Source organism: Montipora foliosa, chromosome 9 (genome assembly GCF_036669935.1).
Source record: "Montipora foliosa isolate CH-2021 chromosome 9, ASM3666993v2, whole genome shotgun sequence".
In the NCBI taxonomy this organism is placed as follows: Eukaryota; Metazoa; Cnidaria; class Anthozoa; order Scleractinia; family Acroporidae; genus Montipora; species Montipora foliosa.
The window spans coordinates 21,127,978-21,140,477 of record NC_090877.1 but is presented as its reverse complement, the minus strand read 5'-3'; the positions used below and the strand labels follow the sequence as shown (position 1 = coordinate 21,140,477).

The 12,500-nt window shown below is 37.4% G+C and overlaps 1 protein-coding gene across 2 annotated transcripts in view; it reads left to right on the top strand.

The window, feature by feature from the left end:
- Positions 1-12,500, top strand: part of LOC137971962 (arrestin domain-containing protein A-like) — a 51,009-nt gene that overhangs the window by 6,636 nt on the left and 31,873 nt on the right. For both annotated transcript variants that reach the window (XM_068818711.1, XM_068818712.1), the window contains exons 2-5: positions 1,187-1,260; positions 2,787-2,909; positions 7,953-8,015; positions 8,681-8,790. In XM_068818711.1, the coding sequence (XP_068674812.1) occupies positions 1,187-1,260; positions 2,787-2,909; positions 7,953-8,015; positions 8,681-8,790 (370 nt within the window). The remainder of the gene's footprint in view (positions 1-1,186; positions 1,261-2,786; positions 2,910-7,952; positions 8,016-8,680; positions 8,791-12,500) is intronic.

Here is a 12,500-nt window from a genome sequence, read left to right as displayed (position 1 = left end):
AGTAGACTAATCTATAGTGGAGCTCTCATGGCGGCCTATTGAAGGAGCCCCCAAGTGGAGCACCATACTGACTCATACAAGTAGGAACCCATGGGTTGCTTTTCTTGTGGTAATCATGACTAGCGGTATCGCTTGTGGGCGTGTACATCTTTGATATATTGGACATCTATGTTATGGTTTTAAAATTGACATACATATGGTCAAAACAAGGTATCATCCTCGCCTGACCAGTATCACCATATTATCGTGGGTTCAAGTTTAGAGCTTATCGAGGTCATGCATCAGCTCTTGTTTTTTAAGTTGACCGCTCATGACTAGGTACTGGGTTTTGACTGGATCGCAGTTTCAAGCCAGGTTAACTTTATTGTAAGAATAAATTAATAACCTTGAAGCTCTGCTTTTAGACTTGGCCAAATCTTTTATTATATTTAAGCTAAGTTTAGTCACAACCTACCCCAGAAATGAATAACTGGTGTGAGCCGGTTTGATCCTGAAGGCCAAACAAAATGAAATAGGAGATGTACATTCAATTTTAAATACCATTCACACAAACTTGATATTAATTATGCAAATTTTGGTACACCAAATTTGATACACACATAACGTACTTAAGGCCATACAAAACTGATACCTGTAATACTGGCTTGATTTCGTATTGGAAGATAGCTGTAATCTTGCAATGTTTACACCTGTAATCTCTTTGTTATGTCCTTGCATTTTGCATTTTAAGGAAAAAATGAAGCTGCTGCAGTAATTTTATTACTGGTAATACAGTTTTATTTCCAATGCAGCCTAGTGCTCATTTCACATAGGTGCATGAGGATTATTTGCTAAACTTTTGCGTGCTCAGCAAAATTAGACACCTTGTTGGATGTAACTGGCATGAGTGACTGTTTTTAACTTCATTCAGAAATAGGATAATAATTTTAATTTTCTGTGGCTTGTTCCAGAATCATTATTATTTTGGTAACTGGGGGAGGGATACCTACAGGGGAACATGTTGACTGAGCATATTTTGGAAGAATCCAGAAAAAAGGTGGGGGTGGGGGGGGGGGGGGGGGGGGCTCAAAGGCCAACCAACCAACCAACCAAATTCCTTGTGTTGGGGTTATGGTTCTGTATTTGAGGAGCATGCCATAAAATTTAATGTTTGTTAATTTCCCTTTTCTTTAAAAATATATTTCAGAACAGTGTATTTGTGGATATGCGGTACAGATCCTTGCAGAGGAGTAAACCTCAAATTTAGAGGGTGTGAAAAATGTGAGTCAGCAAATTATATTTCGTGACTATTACATTGTTGTTAAACTGATTCAAAACTTGTTTCATTGGTTCTTAATTAAATTTTACTTGGCTCAGACAACCTTCATAATACAGATGTCTTGAAATTACATTTTCATTGTGCATGATTTTACAGTACAGTCATATACCGTTAATTATGCTGCCTCATATTATACTGTAATAGTAAAATTATCAAATCAACTGTCTGAGACATGTACCTCTACCTGGTATTTACAAAATGTGCTCTCAGATCTTGCTGGAATTATGAAGTCTTTAAATTAATTTCTCAAATCCCAGTTTAAAGCTATTCACTTGCCATTTTGCACAAAAGTATTTTTGATTCAGCATTACTAGATGTCAAGTCTCCTTCTAATAGAGCAGACAGTGTGAGGTCCAGCTAGACCTATAGTGTTGGCCTTTACAGAGAGAGTAATTAAAACTGTTCTATAATTTAGTGTGGTGATCATTAAAACTGTTCAAAGTAAATTAAAGTGGAACTGTTAGGGAATGTCCTTTTATTTTTTTAATGCCATGATATAACATACAGAACTGTATAATTAATTAAGTTTAACTATGTACATACTGTATCCTTTGTTGAAGTGGTACTTTCATAATCAAAAAATCACTTGCTTTTTCCTTCAGATTTCGAAAGTGTGTTTGCATATTTTCACGTGGCTGGCAAAATTTTGAGCTTTGGTTTTTATCCAAAGGCTGTTTACTTTGTGTGAAAGTTTTTGAGTTCACGGTCTGGCATTACTCAAGTTCAAGAATGACCGACTGGACTTTAGAGGGTTAGGGGATCTACATGTAGGGAAAAGTGACGCCATTCACTCAATGGCTTAAATTTCAGTGTGCAAACACAGTTACATATGACTGTAATTAATGCAACTATGCAAAACGTACACAGGTTTAAAATCTGAAAGCCGGAATTTCCTTTGCTGCATATTAAATCAGTCACGTTCAAATGCATTGCATTCTTAAACTAGTGAGTCTTGACGTCATTTTCTACTCGATCCAGCTCTCTCGAGATTGTAAAGTTAGTAATGGCAGACCATTAAATAGGAAAATTCCAGTTAAACTTTTTGAAAGTAAGGCTTAAAACTTGAATCACTTAGTGTTTAGTTAAATTAATTAAACATAGTTTTGAAATCCAACTTTAGGAAAAAAAAAATCGATATTTTCATCATTAGTAAGTCCACTTAAGTCTTGCAGAGGGTAGAACATTTTGATTTCATTCTCATTACTCCAGAGTCAGATTTTTGTTTTGTAGTCAGTGTTAGCTTGCAGACTATTTTTGACAAAAATTGATTGTAAAAGAGTGTACCAGGGACGTACAGTGTAAACAGCAAAATATGAGAAATTTAGGAGTGCTTCTCCTTGCAGCTTAGACAGAGCTGACAGTGCTGTGCCAAATTAGAATTACTTTGTTGATGTCTTGTGCAATACTGTCACAGTGCTAACTGGTAATAATTAATTTTATGATAATAATTACTTATTAAATAACCTAGGTGAATGGGAATACAGAGAGGTACAACAAGATGAAGCAACGAGAATGCCAGTAACGATAACCAAAACCAAACAGTCAAGAAGGGATATGTTTAGAGCTGAGTTAAGACTTATTGAATATCATGGTAAGTAGTACACTGTACACTATTTTGTGGTAGTGCACTCTAACTACACACTATGTCACCAGCTAGGTTGTAAGAGTGTAAGAGCATAAGTCTAAGAGTGTAAGTCCATGGTGGCAATAGGCCCACAGCGCGTGCTTAAATCATGAAAATAAACAGGTCTGTTGGAAGCATGCTTGAATTTCATCGAAGTAGCCCCAATTAATTGGCAAGAATTTGTGATGCTGATGAATAATAAAGCTGCTTCTAATTCCAAAATGATGGAATTACCTCATGTCAGGCTCGAAGGCAATGTTTCTTGATTCCCTAGGCTTTTATTTTATTTAATCTTTCTGGGTGACTAACCACATGTCTTCTCAGGGGGCTATTTACCTAAGACATCTACCATAGCACTTTGATGAGTTATGATACCAAGACAATATTTAACAATTAGACCCATAGCCCTTGTCATAGCCCACAAGGGCTATGGGTCAATAGCCCATGAGGTGGCTATTGAGTCGTGGCCGTTGAGGGCAAAGGGCCTGACTAATTATTGTTTTAGTATCACCCAACTAGGCGGACAGAAAAGGCAATAATTAAGTTAGCAAATGCAAGTTGGAGAAATATTTATTTGGGAATAAAATGAAAGAAAGCGCCACACTTTTCGCTACTCGAGGACTATTACTAATAGCCAATTAAAATGCAGGATTTGCATTAGTCCACTAGTGGGGTGATACTAATGTGTACTATTAGGGCTACAAATTATTATGCAACTGGAATATCCTGGCAGCTCAGTCGCCAGTTATGGAATAAAGCAAAGTGTCAAGTTACTGCACTACCACACGTAGGCAATGCGTGCCTATTTTTATTATTTTTAATGAGTAAATATTATCATAAGTCAATTTTGAAATCTCATGCTACCTAAATAGAGGTGAATGACATTCAATGAAACAAGTTACATATCCTGCACATGTGACGAGTGTGGTCATCTACAAGTTCTCTGATCTCACTAACCATGTTTCATGACTGTACCTAAGTTACAGCCTGTATTTTTTTCAGTTCAATATAGAATTATGCTTGCTGGCCAATTAAATAAAAAAATAAGTAGAGCAATTTGAGAAAACAAAGTTGCATACAGTAAGATTTAATTCCTCAAGATCTCTGAATGAAGCTAAAGTTAGCAGATGCAGTTACTGACTATTTGACTAATGCATGTACTAACTGTAATATTATTTTCTAGGAATGCATTAATTTCTTTGGTTTGGGCATTCCTTGAAATTTTCCTGAAATAATGTTTATTGTCAGGAGTACTGCACACTGAGCAGTGTGTTAATTATTTATTGCTACTTTAGTATGAATTTGGTCCTACCACATTGGTCACCCAGCTTGTATCATTAAAATCCAAAAAGGATGTCACATCCTTTGACTCTTTCCATTGATGATCAGAAGTTTTTAATTTTCAGTTTTTGAGATGATAATTAACAATGATTTTTTTATTGGATTAGGTTTAGCATCAATAGCGAAAATTAATCGAGACTTACGTGTACTGTACGTCGAAGGTTCATTCAGATTATATGAGTCATCAGCAGAGATCGTAGGAGTTGGTATGAGAGAGAGTGTAACGCATTACGTCGATTCGGGCTTTAGAGCGCCAATGAACTCAGTGACAAGGAAGAAGCTAAGAATCAGGGGCGGGATACAGCAATAATTATACTAAAAGTCATAGAGAGGGCGTACCAACTCCTACACTCCCGGCTGATGACTCATAGAATCCAAATCAACCTTTGACTTACAGGTAAGTCTCGTTTGGTCATCAGCTAAGGTCGTTACAGAGTGGTACGAGATTTTAAAGCGGTCATGGAGGCATTATTGTCCACATGTGGAACATACATGCACAACGAAAAAAGGAATTACAAAAATAAATAATTATTACATTAACATTAACTTTAATAACTGGTAAACGCAACCTGAAAATGGAAGCAACGCTTCGAATTGTCATGAACAATCGTCACGAGCAATATCAAGATTATTGCTCTACAACAGTGTAACAGGTATGTTTGGAGGCGTCTTCAAAGAACTGTATTTGAAAAATGGTCCCTACAGTAAAATCGCTACTGATCTGCAGGGGCAAAAATTTAAGATTTTTCTTGTGCAGCCGCTGTTATAATGGAATCTCCAAAGTTAAATTCTGATTCGGATGGTTTGTGTTAAAAGCGTTGAAAAGTCGTCTTTCGAGACTATTGTGCAGTTAACATGATACATTATATATACCCTTAATGTTTGTGTTGTGATCAACAAGGAAAGAAGTTGATGCAGCTCTTGTACTGTGGGCTTTGAATTTTGATACATCAACACCTGTGGATGACAAAACTGTCCTACACCCCCTGGAGATGGTATCCCTGCAGACCGACCCATGTGGCTTAACATAACTGACAAGAAGTTGACTACTGTTGGCATGATAAGTACTTGTCCTTGTCAGGTATTCCCTTAAATGCATGATTACACACACTTTTTCGTCAGTTGGGTAGGACCAGGAGCCTGTGTCTAGGAGCAAACAACTTCCAATCACTAAGCCTATTTCAAAGCATTTTTACAGCCCGATCTATTTTTAGACTACCTTTTCCCTAAAAAAAAAAAGGCTGTTCCGGTCCGGTGACCCAATCCCCCCAGAACATACCAGCAGCAGAGCCAGTTCCAACAAAAGAAGAAATTTACAAAAAAACTTTAGTCAACTGTCATCAAGACTTTTGTTTATCCCCGCCTCATTTATTCTAATGTGTTTTCCCACTCTCTATCCTTTATATAACGTTACCTATTAAACTTGCAGTAATTTGCATTTGATAAATTGGTTACATGTCGTCGCCAAAACGTCATGTTTTTATCTTGCTACTTTTTATTCCGATATATTTTTAGATTGAATTTCTCACGAATGAGACTCCCATGGGAGCCCGATGACCAATCACAAAAAGCAACTTGGGGTCATAATGATTCCCCCCTCTGTTTCCTAAAAAGATTAACTAATATTCTTATTATCTCTGAAATGCTCATTAATTTTCCTCTCATTGGGCCGTTGCTGCGATTCTTGAAAGTGGCATTAGCCCTGTTATTGTCAGATCGAATGCTGTTCATATTTTTTCTTGTTGCTCTAAGTTCCTGTAAAGTTTTGAGGGTTCTAGAAAAGGCTTGCTTCAGGATTCAAGTAAGGACGAATGGCATCCCTTCTCTTAAAGGACGATTCCTTGAATGTGCACTGGACACTTAAATTAAAAAAAAGTCTTGCAATACTTATCGACATTCTGACTCATTACATGTATGTCTGCCCTTTGAGCTGAGTTTTCCCATATCACAGGTTACACTCTAACAACCAACAACTCTGAACAATTACTGGGTACTCTATATTTGTGAAGGATTTCTTTGCATTTGTCTGCACTGCATGTACTCGGCTTGAAATTTGTCATTGACAACTTTTGACAATAGACCTTATTCACGATGGCCGCCATGTTGGATTTGCTATTATCATGCAAATTAGCTACAAACTTCTGAGGGGGCAAACAACACAAGTTTGAGAGGTTATAACGAACATCTTAGCCACACAGATGATTTCTTTCACGTTCGTTGAATGTTTATCACCTAAGCAGTAAAATACGATCATTACACATTAAAAGTTACTTCGACGTTTTTCTTAGTGAAAAATGAGCAGATAACTAAGTAGCAAGTCAAAATGTCAAAGGCAATCAAAAGATATGAAATTACTATTAAAGGTACTTAATTCTAAATTCTAAAATGTACTTTTAGCAATGTTACATTTCGACAAGCCGATTTTCCGCAATTTGCCTTTTTTCCAATGTTTGCCCCCCAGCATAACACATGGCTAATTTGCACGACGATTTGAAAACCAACATGGCGGCTATTGTGAATTAGGCCTATTTGTCTAACAAAGGAGGTCCAACCTCTTCTGAACAGGTTAGTGAGGTAATAATTTCAGTCAACAAGTCGTCAGGTTCATTTGAGTTGGTACTGTCACAGCCAAATGGACTTATAGCATCGTTGTCTACAGCAGTCCTTTTTGCTGCTGGATCTGTGGCCTCCTCTGGGCCAGAATTGAGGTCGTATTTTGAGTCGCTATCAACATTAACTGCTTCTGAAGTTGTTTTCTTTACATTCTCTTAAGCTCTCTCGTTAACAGCTTTCTTTGAAGCTCGTTTATTAGCTTTCTCTGAATCTCTCTCCTTAACTTTCTCGGACGTCGTCTCCGAGAGACCGAACTCTTGTGAATCACTGTTAGGTTTAAGTCGTTTGGGAGGATTTACTTCGGTATCACAACTTGCATCACTATCGCGCGACTTGGATCTATGTTTGCTCTGGAGCGATTTACGAAGCATATCGGTAGAAGAAGATAAATTTTCCTGCATGGTGCTTAAGACTGAAAGGAGAGTCTTTGAAACTTTATCCCCTGCCTTGGAATCAGCTGATTCCGCTGAACAAGGCTTTCCTGCTTCGACGTTCTCGTCGATAGCCAAGATACTTTCCTCATGAAAAAAGAGTGGGAAACACGGAAAAATGTAAAAAAGACAGAAATTCAGTGTAAGATAATCACTTATCCTTCTTGTGATGAAAAGAAGCCGGAGAAAACCTCAAATTCGTGCGTTAATGGTCAGTATATGTCTCCCTTGAAATACAAAAAACGAACGATGAAAATGATAAACTGGCGTGATCAACTCAAGATCTTTAAGATCCACACAACTGAATTGACGCATGCGCTACACTCTCTCTCACACCACTCCGTAATGATCTTAGCTGATGACGAAATAGAATAATTATCAAGGCTGAGGCTTGCAGTACATTTCGAAGCCAAAGGTGATGAGGCAGATAAGACAAACAGAAGCCTTGATAAATGTCGCTAAATCCAACTACACGTATTGCCCGTAGATATGACATCACTGAATCAAAATTGATGATAAGATAGTGAAACCAATGTATAATAACAATGATAAATTGTTGAAGATTTCCCTGACATAGAAGCTCAAGCCCATAACAGAATTTAGGATGTGTTGTCTTTTCATTTAGATGGAATACCAATGGGCTGTTATGCTTATCCATTCCAATACACACTGCAACAAGGTTTACCAGGTAAAGAATGAGCAATGCATGTGCATTCAGCAGTCTGTTAGAAAATGTAGCAGCGGCAGTTATAAACAGTAGTAGTTTTAGGACAGTAGGAGGACTAGAAGTATTAGTTTTTATTATAATAATTATTAATATTTTGGAAGCTCTTTTTTAATTGATAAAGTTTACTTTCAGACTCTTTGAAACTCAGCCCATTTGAATATTTATTCCTAGTTCAATTAATGCTGTGGGAGTCAGGGTAGTTTTAAATTTATTTAGCGGTTATCAACCGCGCCTCCTGGCTCTGTGACCCTGGTTCAACTGTGCCCTCGGGTCGTATGTAGGTTGAATTTCAGTCGACCTCAATCCGACTCTGAGAGTTTTTTCCTGGGTACTCTGGTTTTCCTCCCTCATCAAAAATCGACTCTTAGTGAATTACGTCTTGCTGTGGGTGGATACCTTAGATAGGGATTTATAACCTCTGGTATCCTTCCCTTCCATTGTCTGAATTAAAGTTGCTATTATCATTATTATCATTATTATTATTATTATTATTATTATTATTATTATTGTTATTGTTGTTATTATTATTATTATTATTATTATTATTATTACCCCTATTATAACAATTTGTTGCTTTGTAAGGTGATGAGTTTTCTGGGTTCTTTTTCACCTATTGTGATTGACAGGATCGTTTGAAGGCAGTGGGAATCAAGCAAATGGGGACAAGTGGAAAGCAAAGATTAGTTATAAAGTTATAGCTGAAGTAGATAGACCTGGTTCAGGAGAAGTTCTAAAGGTCGGTCACTTTTTATGAATGCCATTAATTTCCTTTTATTTTTTCCATCTAATATCCAATTCCACACACACACTCTTACACAGATCCATTGTACTACTACTACTACTATTATTATTATTATTATTGTTTATTATTGTTTATTAATTATCATTATTAAAATGTCCTTGGAGCTCCTTGCTAACGTGTGCACCACTTGAATCATTGCTCTGCCTTAACAATCCTCTGTTTATAATGTTTGTACATAATCAGCAGGATAGCTTGTTATTAGACCTGAAAGCAACACCAGCGCTTGAAATAATTTCTCGGCTGGCGCCGGTCAAGTTGTCTGGTCAAATCTGTTTTTTGCTCGGACAAGACCCGATTTTGTCCAATCAAATATGCATTACGTCGTAACTTTTAAAAAAGTGCTTCTACCCCCTCTGCATGATGCTTATTTTAAATATCAAGCAAGTACGTTTAGTGAGCTTTTATTGCAGAAAGCAGCCTCACAATCAGTACAGGAGGCGTGGGAAGCACAGCACAGCCACAATATTAAATGGTAAAATCGAAAAAAAACACTTGACGTAATATTACGCTTGTGCTTCCCACTATCAATAATAATAAATAATAATAGTTTATTGATATCCCTCTCGCAGTCTAAAGGCTGAATTACAAGGATGGTCAGTGACAATAACAGACATACAATACAAAGACAGTCAAATAGATAATTATATAAATATGATTAAAAGCACTAAATAACAGAGAAAAAATAACAGGGGAGAGGTTTACAACTGATCTTGATACTTAATGGTGCAGAAATCTGCGAACCGCTTTGTCTTAGGGACAAAGCGCACTGGAACACGTTCGCTGCCTATCGCTTCTAAATTTTAAAGCGTTCCAAAGTTATATATGAAGCTGAAGGTTACGATCGAGCTGATTCTCATGTGATAACAGAAGCTAACTTATTAAGGTTATGCCTTAAGTTTTAAGATACACGTTTGAATTTTTATTAGAGAGTAGCCTGGACCTTTGCACTCAGACGACTGTTAAGAGGCATTTGTTTCGCTCCTTACATTTGTTCACAACATTAGTTCGTAGCAACTTGCACGCGGACTGTAAGAATTATTAGCATACACACCCAAAGACACGCTACGCCAGAAGACCCGCTAATTTCATGACTGATGGATGACAAAGCGGAAACTTGCAACTACCAGAAATTTTACTGTAGTCAAAGGTGGTCTGGTTGTATCTTTCTTTTGCTTTCTTTTTCTTTTTTTTCTTTCATGAATGCGGATAATGTACAACCTACCGGGTAATTTAGAACTACTAGCTTTAAGAGTAAATGACCGGACATTGTCCGGTCATCCAAGGATTTGACCAAACAGAACCCATTTTGGAGCGGACATTGCCCGTTGACCGGCCCTAATATTTCAAGCCCTGAACACTGTATTCATTTGGGTGAAAACGGGTTGGGGGATAGTGAGAAACTATTGAACCTAACTTGAGACAGAAAAATGATTATCCTTGATGTGAAACTCGTGAGACCAGTACCGGTAAATTACTTTTTTATGATGGTGGTATTTTAAAAATGATTTGGTTTGTCCTTTACTTCACCTATGACGGTAAATGGCCATTACATTATGAAATTTATGTTGTTGATTAAGGAGGATAGTTTGGCCAGCCCTTGTACTAGGCAAGGTGGAGAAGAGGAAAATGTGTAGTGAGACTTTTCATGCTTAGCTTGTAATTATAGCCTCACAGTACATTTAGAGATGTCAAAACTATTTGTTCAGGATTTTTTAAAAATATTCTTGCTCTTTGGCCATTTCAACATCATCAAAAACGTGTAAAAAGTAAAATCGGCTTACTTTTGACGTCGATTCAAAAGTAAAAATGCACTTTATCATTATGTTTGTAGCCACTGTTTGTTTTTAATATGTTTTTGATTAGGGTGTTTTATTATAATTATTATGATAGTTATTTCTTATTAGCTCTATCAGATCAAAAGCAGTTGTACAGCGACATGCTACAATATCTTACCTAGAATATAATAATTATAGAAAAAGTCCAGGACATGGATTTAAGTTATTTTTCCCTTTTCTTTGCAGTTAGGTTTTTCTGCTTTATTAATATTATTGTTATCATCATCATCATCATCATCATAATTTTTTTCTTTTTTTCTATGGCTGACCATTAATTTTGAATTCCAGTTGTAAAAATTAAAACCATAACCCATTGTCACCTTAAGTGCCCTAGGTCGCCCCCAGTTGATGAGTAAAATCGTCTGGCGTTAGACAGAGTAAAATATGTTAAGTCTCACTCCCGGGTTCCTTGCTAGAAGAAGTCTTTTTTTTTTTTGCGTTCGCTGGGCTGATGAGCATGAGTACAGGAAAAGAGACTTCTGCCATGGGTCAAAACTCACTTTGATAACCGCCGCCCACAACCTTGGACGGCAGTCTTCAAACCGCATGCCCCACGATATGTTTGCTGACAATGGCTTGAGCCGGTTGTGTCCCTTGCATTCCACTGTTGTTAAGTGAGCCCACGCAACGTGAAGTATCACATGAGGTTTCAGTCGCCAAGTAACCGCTGAGCATGCTCAACACAGTGAGTCTCGACCCATAGCATAGCTGGTCTCTTTTCGTGTACTCATCAGTCCAGCGAACACAAAAGAAAAGAATCAGACCTCTGCTAGCAGGGAAACGTCCGTGAATCAATAGGATAATAGTCTTGATTTCAAGCTTTTGATGAAACGAGTCTTGAACATCACTGTAAGATGTGTCCAAAATTATAGGAGTCGCTACTTTAAGTCAATACTATCATTTTAAAGCCAACAGACACCAAAAGAAGAACAGTTTACAATCATGCTCTTGTAATTCTAGGCCAAGAGGGTGAGTCTCGTTGACTGAGATCACTGATTATTAAACTGAGTCTGCCTTTTTATGATTAACTATAACGACAGTGCTCGAAATTAGCGGCAACTAGTTTTTGGTAAAATGAAAAGGTTGGCTGCCCGAAGAAAAAACAGCGGACAACCCAGCCAAAAATAGAAAATAAATTACATATTAAGCAGCACCCGATCGACTCACTCATCGGTTGTCGGATAGTTGAGCACCTTTCCGTGTTTTAAATATCTGTGGTTTTTGCAAAAGATTGTCAGATTGGAAAATTCAAGAGACGATGTCACAAACATGTATGTGGCGATGGAAAGCAAAGACTCCATTTTGAAAAAGCTGAATTTCCACACAAAAACAAACAAAAAAACAAACCACAGGGACACACTTGGAACTATGGGATACTCAAGCTCCAACGCCATGCAATTGTATCTCAGCACGACCTGCATTAATCGTATGGGATTTCCCAATGGGCAACCAAGCATTTATCAGGGCAACCAAATTTGCGGGTTTAGTTGCCCGGCTTTTGAAAAAAGCGACAACCTGGAATTTTTTTAAATTTTGAGCACTGTATAATAACGGCTTTGAAAGTCACTCGTCTCAGTCTTTTTCTTTCCTCAGAAAGTGTACTGTGTTGGTCATTTAGTGAGACTAGTCAGTGGCATATCCTCAGAGTAACCCAGTCAGTCATCCTCAGTATAAAAAGCAGTCAATCAGGTATTTGATTAGTCTGACAGGAAGGCTGTTTCAGGTAGTTTCTTCTCTCTTCTTGGTGCAAAACTAAAAGTAATCATTGATTGTATGGGCTCGACTGATGAAGGGCTAGGAAGTGCTCAT